Source organism: Blennius ocellaris (assembly GCF_963422515.1).
Source record: "Blennius ocellaris genome assembly, chromosome: 12".
NCBI lineage: Eukaryota > Metazoa > Chordata > Actinopteri > Blenniiformes > Blenniidae > Blennius > Blennius ocellaris.
This window is the reverse complement of record NC_137661.1, coordinates 9,508,174-9,522,144: the sequence shown is the minus strand read 5'-3', so window position 1 is coordinate 9,522,144 and position 13,971 is coordinate 9,508,174. Positions and strand designations below refer to the sequence as shown.

The window sequence follows — 13,971 nt, the reverse complement described above, 5'->3', positions numbered from 1 at the left end:
GTAGCCTCATCAGAAATGTAGAAACCTTAGAACATTGTAGACATGAAGTAAGTTTTCGTTTTCTTTTTTTAGAAACTTTGTAGAAAAGAAAGAGAACATTAGTCAGATGTATTTTTTTCTTTGTTAACATCCTGTGCTGTTACCTTTTTTTTTAACATGATATTCATCTGTCTCTTGTGGATTAGCATAATTAACTTATTATTATAGCTTCATTCAGAAATATCTCTTGTAAGATCACACTAACAAGGGAGTATGACAATAAACCAACTCAGTTCCACAAGGATGCTTTTGAGTGCACTTTGGCCTCATTTCTATTACCTACTACAATACAAGGTTTTCATCTCTGTGGTGTTTGCTGTGGTCTGTTTATCCAACCACCTGCATTTCTGTTGCCTGATGCACGTCCACATCTCCTGTTCTAGGCCTGGATTAAATACAGCACTCCCATGCAAATGTCACCATCCATTATAAGTCAGTCTGCAGAGATAATCACAGTGCTGAGGTTCTTCAGGGATCTCATGCCAGTCCCAGGGCTGTCCTCTCTGAAGTCTTTTTAATCGAAAGAAAAGTATAATTAATAGACAGAAGAACCCTCACAGCATATTTAGCTTTTCAGCAGTGCAAGAAAGTCAACTAAACCCTGATGCTGAGGAAATGTGTTTGATGAGGTTTCTGAACTGTTGCTTTTGAAGCACTGGAGTTGTTCACACAGTGTTTTCACTGATTCCGGAGTATACAGCATGTTAAAGTTTAAAGTGAGCATAGAAATTTCACCTGACGTTAAACATTAGATTTGCTCTAATAAGTCAAAGCTGGAACAGTAAAATGATGCATAAAAGCCATTTAACCCAATTTACAGGACATTTGGGGACATTGAGCATGAATGTAAAGAATAGATGCATTTAGATTGCCCTAAGGCCAGGTTATCTTCTGAATGCGCAAACCTCCACCAGGAGGGAATCTTTCAGAAGTTGCGTTGTGAGCTCACTGAAAACATGTAATTGGACATTAGTTTTGACGAGCCACATCCAAAAGGTTGTTTTTTTGCGTGTGTGTGGAACAAAAAGCTGAGAGAGGACATCAGGAGGTGCTTCTCTGTGGGTCCATACAGGATGCATTTCATTATGCATGAAAGGAAAGGACAAAGGTGACCTGAGGTCAACTCAATAAAATATGTTTATTCAACAAAAGATGATTAACTACAACCCAGTCAAAAACATCCACAAACTCAGTCCACAAACTCAGTGTATTAAAAGATGGTGAGACAAGCAAGAAAAGAGAGACTTATTAAGAAGTTTAAGTCTTAACCATAACGTTTATCCTTTAGCCAATCAGAGGCCTGGAACACCAGTCAGACACATCAGCACAACCACAAACAATTCAGGTGCTTTGTACTAGTCCCTGGTTCTGTCAGACAGGGTTGATAATAGATCACATGCAATAGTGCAAAACGTTCACTATGACTTTGCTTATACCAGGAAAACCAAGAAAACAAACGTATAGAAGTTGTTCTTGATGTGAGCTGAAAAAATAAACAGATCATCATAATTGGGTGTCGTTCAACGAGACACACATCTACTTTGGAGGAAATGTCATCTTATGAAAGTAATATTGATTATAAGTATCAATATGAGATGAATGCTAACTGTGCTGAGTTATAACACTTCCCTGACTCCCCTGGAAAGTCTTTACCAGGGTAGTAGATTCTCCAGCCAACAGTGGAACCTCAGATCCAGGATGAAGAATGCAAAGTCCATCCTGGCGGTGGATCAGCGGACGAGCTCATAGTTTATAGAGGGGATTTTTTTTAGGAGGGGTTGTGAGATCGATAAAGTAACTGCTGTACGCATCATGTTGTGGTGAAGAGGGAGCTGAGCTGTAAAGCAAACCTCTCCGTCCACAGGTCGGTGTACATCCCCACCCTCACCAACTTTAGGTTATGACCAGACGAATGAGTTTGCAGATACAAGCGTCTGAAACGGAATTCCTTCTCAGAGTGGTGGGCTTCACTCTTAGAGTGAAGAGCTCAACATCTGGGAGAGGCTGAGATACAAGCTGTGACTCCTCCACATTGAGAGGAGCCAGCTGCGGTGATTTGGGCATCTGATGCGGATGCCTACTGGTCGCCTCCCATTAGAGGTTTATCTGTCACGTCAAACTGGTAACAGGCTCCGAGGTCAGCCCAGGACGCCTGCAGATTCTATCTCCAGTTGAGTCTGGGTGCGTCTTGGTGTTTCACCAGAAGGTTGTGGGTGGATGATGGATGGATGGATGTTGTATTCAGTAATTAGATCCTAATGACGGCAGCATGGATAAAGGGATTTAAACCCATCTCTCTTTCTCTCTTCAGGTGTGCGGTGGTCAAGGTTCCTTGCTGGGTGATCCTCCTAAAGAAGTCCGACTTCCCTCTAATCCTTACCTTAACCTGGCCAGTGTAATGCCTGGAGTCGTTCTGCAAGGTGAACCCAATTTTTGCTCTCTATAAATTAGATTTGAATAGCAGGAGAGATTTTCTCGTCTGTGTATTTTGGAAAAACAACATGCACGTTTGGATACATGCAGAATATACACTTCAGATTCAGAAAGGTAAATCTGAATAAGACATTACATTGAAGGAAAAGTCCAGTATGTCAGATTCTTCAAAGAAAGGTCTGCTCTGCTCCACTCAGTATAACCTTCTGTTATTTCTCTCCGTGGTGCATTTACATGTTGTTCAGGTTCAGTGGGGAGCAAAGCCCAGGCAGGACAGCCAGGCTCTGGGGTGTACAACAGTCCCATGGCTCCTCCGGCCTCCCAGGGCTCCAGCTCCTTCTCCCACAGTGCAGCCACAACAACAGCTTCCCCATACAGCACTGATACCTCCAGCGACTACAGCCAGTACAACCAGGCCTACACTCAGGTACTGCACTATGTATCTGCATACATGGCAGGATTGTCCCAACGGTTATGGATGGATGAGACTCTGCATGTTCACAATTGACCAGTGCCGAGTCTAAAGGAGAGGGATGGTGGCTATATCAGGGGGAAGGATGAGAGCAGCAGTGACAGAGTGCGCTGTAACTAGGCAAGGCAGGGAGGAGGAAGAAATGAGAATGGGTAGAGATATTCAGACAGAGTGGATTTGGCAGAGAGCACCGTGTGTCTCCATCTGTCCCCTTCTCTCTCTTAACACTCCACACTCAGAAAGACCCACGAAGCCTCCATTGTCTGTCTACACAGCTCTTTCTTTCTTTCTTTCTTTCTTTCTTTCTTTCTTTCTTTCTTTCTTTCTTTCTTTCTTTCTTTCTCACAATATTTCCTCCTCCTGAGCAAGTGACATATCTGATATTTGTAGCAAGACGCAAACTCAATTTTAAATGTTAATTACAATCTACTCATCCAAACAAATGAGTCACGATTAGATAACCAATGAAACTGTCGGTTTAATTTCTCTGAAAAGACAAAGGAGAGGGAACAGAGGAGAGCTGTTTCCAGAAACAATAGTTTATGAATGAGAAAAGGAAAAGAGCCGACATTTAAAAAAGAGGCTTAAAAATAATCAACAAAGACAAGAAAATTCTTATATAAATATATGTGTATAATAAAATATTATGTGTCTGTTTTATCTTCTGGTTGTCGGCGTGCGTGCGTGTGCGTGTGCGTGTGTGTGCGTGTGCGTGTGCGTGTGCGCGCGTGTGTGTGTGTGTGTGTGTGTGTGTGTGTGTGTGTGTGTGTGTGTGTGTGTGTGTGTGTGTGTGTGTGTGTGTGTGTGTGTGTGTGTGTGTGTGTGTGTGTGTGTCACAGGAGGCCATGCAGCAGTGGTACCAGCACTACCAAGCAGCACAAGCTCACACCTACAGTGCTGCGGCTCCACAGGACAACACTGCCACAGAATACAGCAAGGAGCACGCGTCGGTAAGACACACTCGTTTGTGACTGTGCAGGATCCTGTCAGCACTATTGTGTGCACAATTGTTCTCCTTTCTGTGTCGTTATGTTTTGTGTACTGTGTTCCAGACTCCAGCAGTATCCTCCTACGGGGATTACAGTTCGTACATGCAGGCCGTCACTCAGTACTACTCCCAACCTGCCACAGCCAACCAGGCCTACGCCAACAAGGTATACATACAACCCAAGTGTCAACGTCTAGACATCAGGTGGTTACAGTCATTATACCTTCATCAACAGTGAAAAGAAAGATAACATTTCTAATATATATTTTTTTTAATCCATGTGAAGTAGAACTTTGACATAACAAGAACGAAACTACTGCTGTTGAATCTAAAATCACATATACTGTATAATCCAACACTATGTATGCTAAGTCAGTTGCTCAGTCGCAAATTTTGGTGGATTTTACACTTCCTAAATACTCTTGTTTGAAAAGATTTGTTGGTGTCAGCTCAGATATATAGAAAATAATAAAGCATGATCAGAGTGGTTAGTTAGAAGTTTTTGCTTTGGCCCTTATATAAAGTTATTTTACTATACATTATATTATTTCCTCGTGGGGGGGCTCAATGTGCACACGCCCACACACACACATTCAATGCAACAGCGAGCCATGCATGTAATAAACGTTTCATTTCTATCTTTGAATTATTGACAACTGAGTAGAAATTATTAATTTCAGGCACTGGAGAGACCATTTAGACTGTCGATGGGACTTGCATACAGAGGAGAACATTTTGGAGTTTACATCAGGGAGTCATTTCCCTCGTGTATGTTTGACACGTGTTCTCTTTACCCCTAAAACACTTTTACACACTTATATTGTGCACATTTTTATAGTTATTGGCTGATGTTGATACAATTTGCAAAAAGGTAATAAACCCTTTATAGGGCATTCAAAACAATACAACACACAATAGTTTTATTTCAGTATATTTTACTGCTTTAAAGTCACTTTTTTATGTTCCCTTTATATTTGACCATGTATATAATCCATTTATTCTATTTAACATGTTGAATAGCGTCATAGTGAGTAAAATCACACATATGTCATTATTCCTTATGGATTAAATATCTTCAAATTAGATACATTCCCACAGTTTATATGAAAGATTAGATACATACTATCTGTTGTTACTTTGCTACTATCTAAAGTAGTATAGACATTAGTGTATTTCCTTCTGATACGACTCAGTAGCAGCGCTGGGTATACGTACCAGCAGCACAATATCGTGTTTAATATGATGGTTCTCAATGTACAGTTATTTGCAAGAAACAGTAAGAAATGCAGAAGTTACTAAATGTTATGTGCTCGGTATAGAGTCAGAACCCCAACTTAAATTGGAAGCATCAGCTCTCCATTCTGCCGCCCTCCGAGCTGCATGCTGGTATTTAGGTTCACAGAGTCCGCATCTTTATTTGGAGAGCATGGCCTCCATTCAAAACTGTGATAGCCTGTTGGAGGGACTCATCACTCTGCACGTAGCAGCTGATACCAAGCAGCTCCGCACAGCAGAAGCAGTCAGGTCCAGGTTTATCACTGCACATATATCTGTGTTTTCGGAGGTTATGTGAAACTTTAAAAATGTACATGACAACTTTATTCTGAGGTGGGGTCAATTGACATGCAAAACAGTTTCTCAAGAAAATAAAAACGTGTTGATCACACCAGGTGGTCTTTTTGTTTTGGCTGGTAGCCATTGAGGCGAACAAGCCCACACAGCAGCACCCTGTAACATGCTTGAGTGACCTAATAGCAGACTCTTGCACATCTCATGCCAGCCACCAGGGGGAGAAAATGTTCATCCGAATAAATATATGATCGCACTTTGCTGTGAAAGCTACAGTTGATGTATAAAAAAAAACCCAAAAAACCCACAACCTCCGAACCACAAAAAACAAAGCACATTATTACGGTTTAAGATTGAATGATTGCTCAACATTTCCCATGTGTGTGTTTTGCAGGAGGTAGACGTCTGTAAGCCTCTCGGCGTCTCTCTGCACGCTGTCAGTAACAGTGCAGCTCCTCCTCCAGCCGTCCTGCCAGCTGCTGCCGTGCTCCCAGCCTACAGCACCCTGCCATTAATGCCCGGTTTCCTCGGGGCGCCACACCCGGTTGCAGCCACGCCAAACCCTGTAACGCATGCACACACTGCCGCCACCGACTGGAACACCTACTACTATGTAAGTTTGGACCCTGCACAATGTGAAACTGAGCATAGAAGTCCCAGTTGACTGTTTGTTTTTTGCAGTCCAGTCATAGAGGTATTAGTACAGTTAGCATTTCTGAAGACAATTTCATGTGAAGAAGTCTGAAATAAATGACTAGTTAGTATTATTATAAAGAATAAGAAGGCTGTTAATCGTTCATGACCTGATTTAGTCATTCATCATATTTTGATAAGACATAATTAGAGACAGAATAGGAGTTTCATCACTTCTCAGGATGACCTGATCGATAATTCTCACTAGATTATAAAGAGTCAACTCTTTGGCATCTTTGTGGAGGCCAAATGGAAATGTTTTGTCTCGTTATTGTAAATGCGACATCTCACACATATAATCACTTCTCTTGCGTTATTAGACCTTGCTTTACTGCATGTGTCCTACCAGATTAGGCACACATCAGTTTCAATTATATTCCTATGCAGAGGCACACAATCACAGCTTTTCGTTTTGTTTTCTTCAATGTTTAGTGATTATATTAGCCTTTTCAGAGATCAGCACAGAGAAAACAACTACAGTCACTTAAAACACACTAAACATCATTTATCTACGGGGTCTTTTAATTCTGACACGGTGTTATAAATGATTCCCAACAAACTGAATTATGAGTAGAAATAAGCAAAACAACATAGGGAAAGCTTGATTTTTGTGATGACTTCATTATCTACTAACTTACCGAGAAGGGAAACATGAGCTACAAGTGTGTGCATATTATCTCACCTATTCCTGAGATATGCCACTAATATTTTAGTGCAATTTTTGTTTTTATTCATGGTTCAAAGTCATCCAAGCCACTTTAGAGGAAAGGAAGTGGTCGGGTCTGGTAGAGTGAGAGCATGATGACATAAGCAAGACGAGCACAGACATCCGAGCTGAGCCAGAAAGATTTACATTTGTTTGTGCAGACTGCATCTGCACCCCTTCCTGGAGCTGAGCGGCGAGGATAAAACTTATAAACACGAACACAGAGTGTTTGTGCCTCTGTCACATTCAAGCACTTTGCACCCAACAGCCTCCATCCATCGACCCAGCATCCACAGCCGAGTACAGTTGCTGGGATGGTAGCTTATCACAGCTGACATTAGACGAAGGTCAGCCTGCACATGGCACAGTTAATCACAGCACTTGTACACACACACACACACACACACACACACCTGTGTACCCAGTTTCACTGACTGACTCATTCATGTTTTCTGTGTTTCTAAATTCCTCAGTTTAAGGTTTTTATATATATATATAGATAGATAGATAGATAGATGGATGGATGGATGGATGGATGGATGGATGGATGGATGGATGGATGGATAGATAGATGGATAGATATAATCTGCTCTGATTCATGTCTCATCAGAACCAGGCGAGGGGCCATAAGAGGGAGTATCCCCAGCTGGCCGTGCAGGAGGTGGCATCATCAGACAGCGCCTACATTGGGCAGCATTCCCAGGGCCTGGGGGGCCAGTACGCCGACTACTTCAAGAGGAAGAGGCTCTAGTCTGAACCAAACCTTCAAGCCTGATGCTTCGGGAGGGGGAAGTGCAAACATCTGACAGCCTGCTGGATGTCACAGCTCCCTCTAGTGGCCTTCCTGTGGCTGCCATTTTGCATCCCCCCGCAGTAGGTGTTAAATTTAGATTTTAGGGTTGCGAGTGGCTCAAATAAAAGCAAGCCATAGTGCATTTTGATCATGTCACACACACACACACACACACACACACACACACACACACACACACACACACACACACACACACACACACACACACACACACACACACACACACACACACACACACACACACACACACACACACACACAAAACACAGTGTTCCTGTCGTCCTGTTTAAGCCTTAACTCTTTAACTTAAACCGTTGTTTCTCAGTCAGTGAGTTAATTGTATTTAACTAATATTATCCTGTACATTTTTTCTAATAATGGAAACTTAGCCTAACTGTGTCTGTAGGTAAAAGCTGCTTTTTTTTTTATTAGGAAGCAGGCAACCTGTCTGCCAGCTGTTAATGTCTTAGATCTGGTCTCAGAGTCTGGAACCTCCCTCTCCGTCTCTTTTTTCAGAAGACTTAACTTGTGTGATGTTGCACTGTTGACGCGTTGATCCACCAGTCAGACTGACTTCTGCTGTGTTCCCACTTCATTGTCGTTCCCCTCTTCCTTTTATTGCCCAGGTTCCTCTTCTAAATCTCTCCACTGGGAATTAGGGTGTGTGTGTGTGATTCTGTGTTTATGTGACTGTTGCTATGCTGTATCTGTAGGAAGTGGCAGCCATTTCAATCCCAAAGTTTGGGAGAACATCAGGAAATAAAAAGGGCCTGAAACAATCAAAAGCCCTCATTTGCGGTGGCTTACAATGGCTTCCCTCAATGAATGGACCTTTCTTATGACTGGGCAGAAAATAAAAGGCGAGTGTAAATACTGCAGTGTAGTACAGAGTTATATTATAAAGCCATGCGTATCAGACAATATCATATATAATGGACTTTTGAGCTCTTTTTGGGTGTTCTGTACAACCTGAATGAAAAAGATTTATTAAATGTTAGTTTTTTTATCTATACTGCTATATATTTGTAACATAATGATATTCCAAGACAATTCAAGGCATTTGTTGATATAAGGGTCAAAATGTATGGACCTTGGCATAGTGAATTTTATTTGGTTTATAATATTTAAGCCAAAAATTAGAGCACAGTTCTCTTCTCTTCTCTTCTCTTCTCTTCTCTTCTCTTCTCTTCTCTTCTCTTCTCTTCTCTTCTCTTCTCTTCTCTTCTCTTCTCTTCTCTTCTCTTGAATCACAATGATTTTCAGGACTTTCATTTCCAGCTGGCATCTCCCATAAAGGTTTCAGTCTCTGTTCATTTCTCCCATTGGTCTTATCGGTATACTGTATAATTAATATTTGAAGCAGCTTTGAAAGTTTTACAGTCTATCAGTTAGTAAGAGTTGACTGACTTTTTTTCCCGGGGCATTTGTTGCATCACTACATCGTTATTATCAAGCAGTAAGGTTTTTCACAGTAATTACTTTTTTCTTTTTTTTTTTTTTTAAAGTATCTTCAAAAAGTTTATTCTGGAATATTTAATCCATGATATCAGCAGTTACCCCGGGCTACACTTTTTGTACCCTACCACTGTGTGTGCTTTTTAGCAGATGCTGCTTGGCTTGAAAAATTCCTGCAGATCAATTTTAAGTTTTAAGGGAAAAGAAAAATAATTTACATATGTTGTTGATTTTTTTTTTAATATATACAGTTGCTTGATTCAAGGGACATAATAACTCTTTGGATTTGTTTTCAAAAACCAAACTTGTATTTGTTTGCTTCTTGTAGTATCTTATCAAGTGCACCATTTTCATAGACAGGTTTAGTCGGTTCAGTGCATCTTTACTTTGGACGTGAGGTTTATGTACACAAGCCTTTTGTCTCACACAACAACTAACGCTCCCATTACAGTAGAAAGTTGAATGTATAAGTTGTTAATTTTATAGTGTGAATGTGTTATTATATAGTCGTAAAGGTGAAAGCTTTCTCTTTTTTGTACAATCTGCTTGTCATCGGATTATAATGTATATTTGCAAGCAGAATATTACTTGCTTTGCCATGGCAACCACACACACACACACACACACACACTGTGAAAACCAACTGCAGGTGAGATCCAATAATGTGCACGCATCAGTTTAAGCGACAGCTTGTGGTGCAGTTTCTCCTCATCGAGGGAACCGCAGGCCGTTAACGGGACGTCCATCTTGTTTGGGACGCACAGACACGATGACGGGACAGCCCAGTGTCAGCAGAGTTGTCGAGTGACGCTCAATGAGCACGGACGAAATGGCAAAAACATTTAAAGCAATAAATTGACACATGCGTCGTCGTGTTTTCCATGAGACATTTTTGTCCACTCCGTTGTTTTCTAAATGAATTTCTCTGTGTTGTGCCCCCAGTTGCCACGTATTTCTTCATGTTATAGTGACCAGTGAACACTGGAATCACTTTCAGTCCGATAGCAGTGATCAGTAATGCAGCTGACAGAACAAATTCATGAAGGAAGAATTCAAATCGCTTGAACAATCATAGGAAGCTGTGCTCAGGCAACTGCAGGTGAAAGGCTGGATACACCCCCAGCTGGCTGACCCATCACACACACACACACACACACACACACACAATGACAACATGCAAACTAAATTTTGTTACGTTACATTTTCACTCTGAGCTCACATTTTCTATATTAATTCGGATTGAATTCTTTAACAAAGTCATATCAGTCCAATAAATCCCACATAAGATCAAAGACAGGCAATGGAGACATGAATGGATGAGAGAAGTCCCACATGTTTCAGTTTTCTCCCTTGTGAGTTTTGAGGAGGTTGTGAGGAGGACGGGCTCCATTTACCCCGTGATAATGGTGTTTTAGACCAATCTGCTTTCTTCCAGCGACATCTCGTCAGACTGTGGGTATCTTTTTCAAAGCTATTCTCGGTCTTGTATTTGGTTGTGCTGACAGGCCCGTCTTCTCTGTCACAGTCTGGTTTGCTCCCCGGTACGACTGCTTCCAGATTGTCCTTCTTGCTGCCAGGTGACCGCTCTCACCTCCACCACTCTGGAAAGCATGGCGGGGATGTCTGTGAGCCAGGGAGTGTTTTGTGACCAGAAACAGGACCTCTGTTCCTGCAGGTGAAAGGTTTGGGCCGGCAGGTTTTAAAACCAACTGTTTGCATGTCAATTTCCCCGTCAGCCTGTGACTTGTCTCTCACTGTGGGGTCGGTTCGGCCTGAATGGTTTCGCGGCTGATCCATCAGTTGTGGCAGCTTCTAATTATGCTGTTAGTGTGGATGTACTTTTGTGCTGTGAATGTGGGCGGAATGGAGGAAGTCTTGAGGACACAGCGGTGCAGGTCGGAGGGCGCCGATCAAAGCAGATCACTTCATATAGGTTTGAAAAGTGAAATCAGAAAGGCGTCTAAAGTTTTTGGAGCCTGAAATTTGCCCGTTTAAAAACAGACCGAGAACAGAATGAATTCTGTTTTTACTTGACCAAGATGTGAAGCTTCTTTATTTTGTTTAACTCAACACAAAGGTCCAAAAACATTGAAATAGTAGGTGGGGATTTGGTCGTAGGAAATGCCAGTTGTTAATTATTTGGCTAACCAATAGAAAGGCGTGAACTGGTCCTCCCAACGTTTTGAAAGTGGATCCTGTTAAAGGTATAGCATTTCAGATGCATATTTGGCTTGTTCAACAAATTCTTGTGAAACAGTAGACCTGGTTTTAGTAATCCGTCACTATATCTTTTTCAGTCATAACATCTAAAAGTTTGTAAATGTGGCATGTTTATGTCAGAAGTTCGAATAATTTGTCTCTTCATTGTGAGTCCTCATGATTGTCCATAACATTGAAGGGTGTGTAACCATTTCTCTTCAACTGAAGCCCAGTCGGAACAAAGATTATTTTTTGATCTGGTTTAATGCACTTCAAAATGGTCTACAAAGTTCTCAGAAGCTTCCCAATCTCCCCCAGCAATGATCACAGCTTCACAGCATTGTTCTACATGTAAATCAGGCCTGATCTTACCTTGAAACACGAACGCATTGTTTGTCTCACAAAGGAGTTATCCTGTGTCAAATTCCAATATTTCTCATTAAAAGACAGTATTGTTGTTAGCCATTGGTGTCGATAGGCAATAAAGGGGTTAGAGGTTTTCTTGAAACTGTCACACCTGTTAAACTTATCGTTCATACAATTTATAATTTAGTTATATTATATATATATTTTTATATATTTGTTTTAATCGGACTAATTACAAGATTTTTTTTTAAAAGGGAGAGTTTTAATAAATAAAAATACATCTTCATTTTACCCCCCTCTTATCGTATTTATTATTATGATCATAATTAGCTTTTAAAATGTTAAATTTATCCTCAATTCCCAATAGGAACATCGCCCCCATGTGGTGTCTTCACAAATAGCATGCTGCAATTCTTTATGTTTTGTCACCTGCTCACACACATTATTATCTCCATCTTTCCAAGGATGCGTCACAAAGTAATCTGTCTGTGCTCTAAAAAAAAAACAACAACCCAAAAAGCAACCCACTGGTTGTTTGAAGCTTTTATTCACGGTTTCATCACTCTGTGTTTGCGTCGTTGCTGAACTTCCCGGGTATTTCTGATGGAGCGGGAGCGAGTGTTTACTTCGACGGGAACTCGGCGTCCGTGGGTGTAGCTCTCTTAGAAACGAGCTCCTGGCAGGTAATGTTGGTGAGGAGAGACACAAAGAGAGAGAAAACAACTGCAGCTGCTCAGTCGACAGGGAGTTGTTGGGGTTTTTTTGTGTGTGTCTCTCTCCTTGTCAGTCTGCTCAGTGATGTGGTGTTGGTTACGTCTGCCAGAATCCCGCTTGTTGCTCGTACCGGTAGAGTTGTCACACACACTGGGGACGTCTCCGCTCTGGCGTCTGGACGGATGCTCACAGTTCTTCACTCTACTGTGGTACAATTGTTTATTTGTACTTCATTAAGCTCACGTCTCATCCCCCGTCGCCGCCTCCTCTTCTTCTTCTTCTTCACCATCTCGTGAGATGATAATGGTAAAAGGATGCTCAGGAAGACTGTGTTCGCCTCCAATAGCAGCAGGACCTGCTTATCGTTCAGACTCTTCTCTGACCTTTGACTCCTTCTCTCAGACATCTGCTGTAGTGCATTTGTCTCCTTGGGTTTCCACCCACTGTCACATGCGACGTCACACATCGCTGCCGTTTCCGCCGGATCGCTATCCTGTCCTTCGGGGTCTCAGCTGAGACGTCAAGCTGTTCTGAGATCTGTTTTGTGTCTTTACAGTACGCCTGAGGACACACCAAGATGAACTTCAGCTCAGAGGGTAACACAGTGTTTGGTATTTCATTTGGTCCTTGAAAGCTTTAAATTAAGAATAATAATAATTATTATTATTATCATTAGAATATATTGGCAGGAGTTTGGGTCTGCGTGTGCCTGGAAAGCGGCATCCCGCAGTTCTAAAGTAAAATCAGGGTCAGATCATTTTTCACTTCTAACTTTGTAAATGTGGATCTCTGCGGGAAGCGTCTTCATTTCTGTCATTTATCTTTGGCTGGTGGTTAATGTAACAGTTGAGATGGAGGCGTGTGTGTGTGTGCATGTGTGAAAGGTTTGTGCCAAAAATAAAAATACTTAGTGTTTCTAAATTTATGCGGAAATCATGTTCAATCTTCAATTACAGTAAATATGGATAAAAGGCTCAAATAATTTAGCATCAGATTTCTTTTCCCATAAATGTTCTTGATTTATATGAATAAAACTTTTCAATCAACATTATGAACGTAAAAGAACGGTATGTTTTTTTCCAAAAAATGTCCTAAATCGCCCGACACCATCTTTGCTTCATACTCCTCACACCTCCAAGTTACCGAATAATATTTTTTTAATCACATCCATTAATTCTTGAAAAACAAAGCAAAGTTTTTTTGTTTTTTTTTATGTGTGTCACAACATGCTTCAGAATCTACATTTGCAGCTTTCAATGCACCTTTAACTCTTTGTAATAAGACATTCTAAGAGTGGTATATTAAATCATATTTTTTTTAATTATTAGACTAAATTCTCTTTGCATCATTAATAATCTCCTAATCTTTTTTTTTTTATTACCTGTTGCAATACGATCTTAAAAACTGCCTCTGTGTGTGTGTGTGTGTGTGTGTGTGTGTGTGCGTGTGCGTGTGTCTATGAAGCTATACTTGGGGAATGTTGATGCGAGTTCTTGGCTGGACTGACGGATAAACAAATATTT

At 41.1% G+C, this 13,971-nt stretch overlaps 1 protein-coding gene across 1 annotated transcript in view; it reads left to right on the top strand.

The window, feature by feature from the left end:
* Positions 1-7,651, top strand: part of raver2 (ribonucleoprotein, PTB-binding 2) — a gene marked incomplete at both ends in the record, with an annotated part of 74,626 nt that extends 66,975 nt beyond the window's left edge. Inside the window, 7 exons of the mRNA XM_080505709.1 lie at positions 1,328-1,350; positions 2,351-2,459; positions 2,718-2,899; positions 3,784-3,894; positions 3,997-4,098; positions 5,896-6,114; positions 7,511-7,651. Of these exons, the coding sequence (XP_080361835.1) occupies positions 1,328-1,350; positions 2,351-2,459; positions 2,718-2,899; positions 3,784-3,894; positions 3,997-4,098; positions 5,896-6,114; positions 7,511-7,651 (887 nt within the window). The remainder of the gene's footprint in view (positions 1-1,327; positions 1,351-2,350; positions 2,460-2,717; positions 2,900-3,783; positions 3,895-3,996; positions 4,099-5,895; positions 6,115-7,510) is intronic.
* Between the last annotated feature and the right edge of the window lie 6,320 nt (positions 7,652-13,971).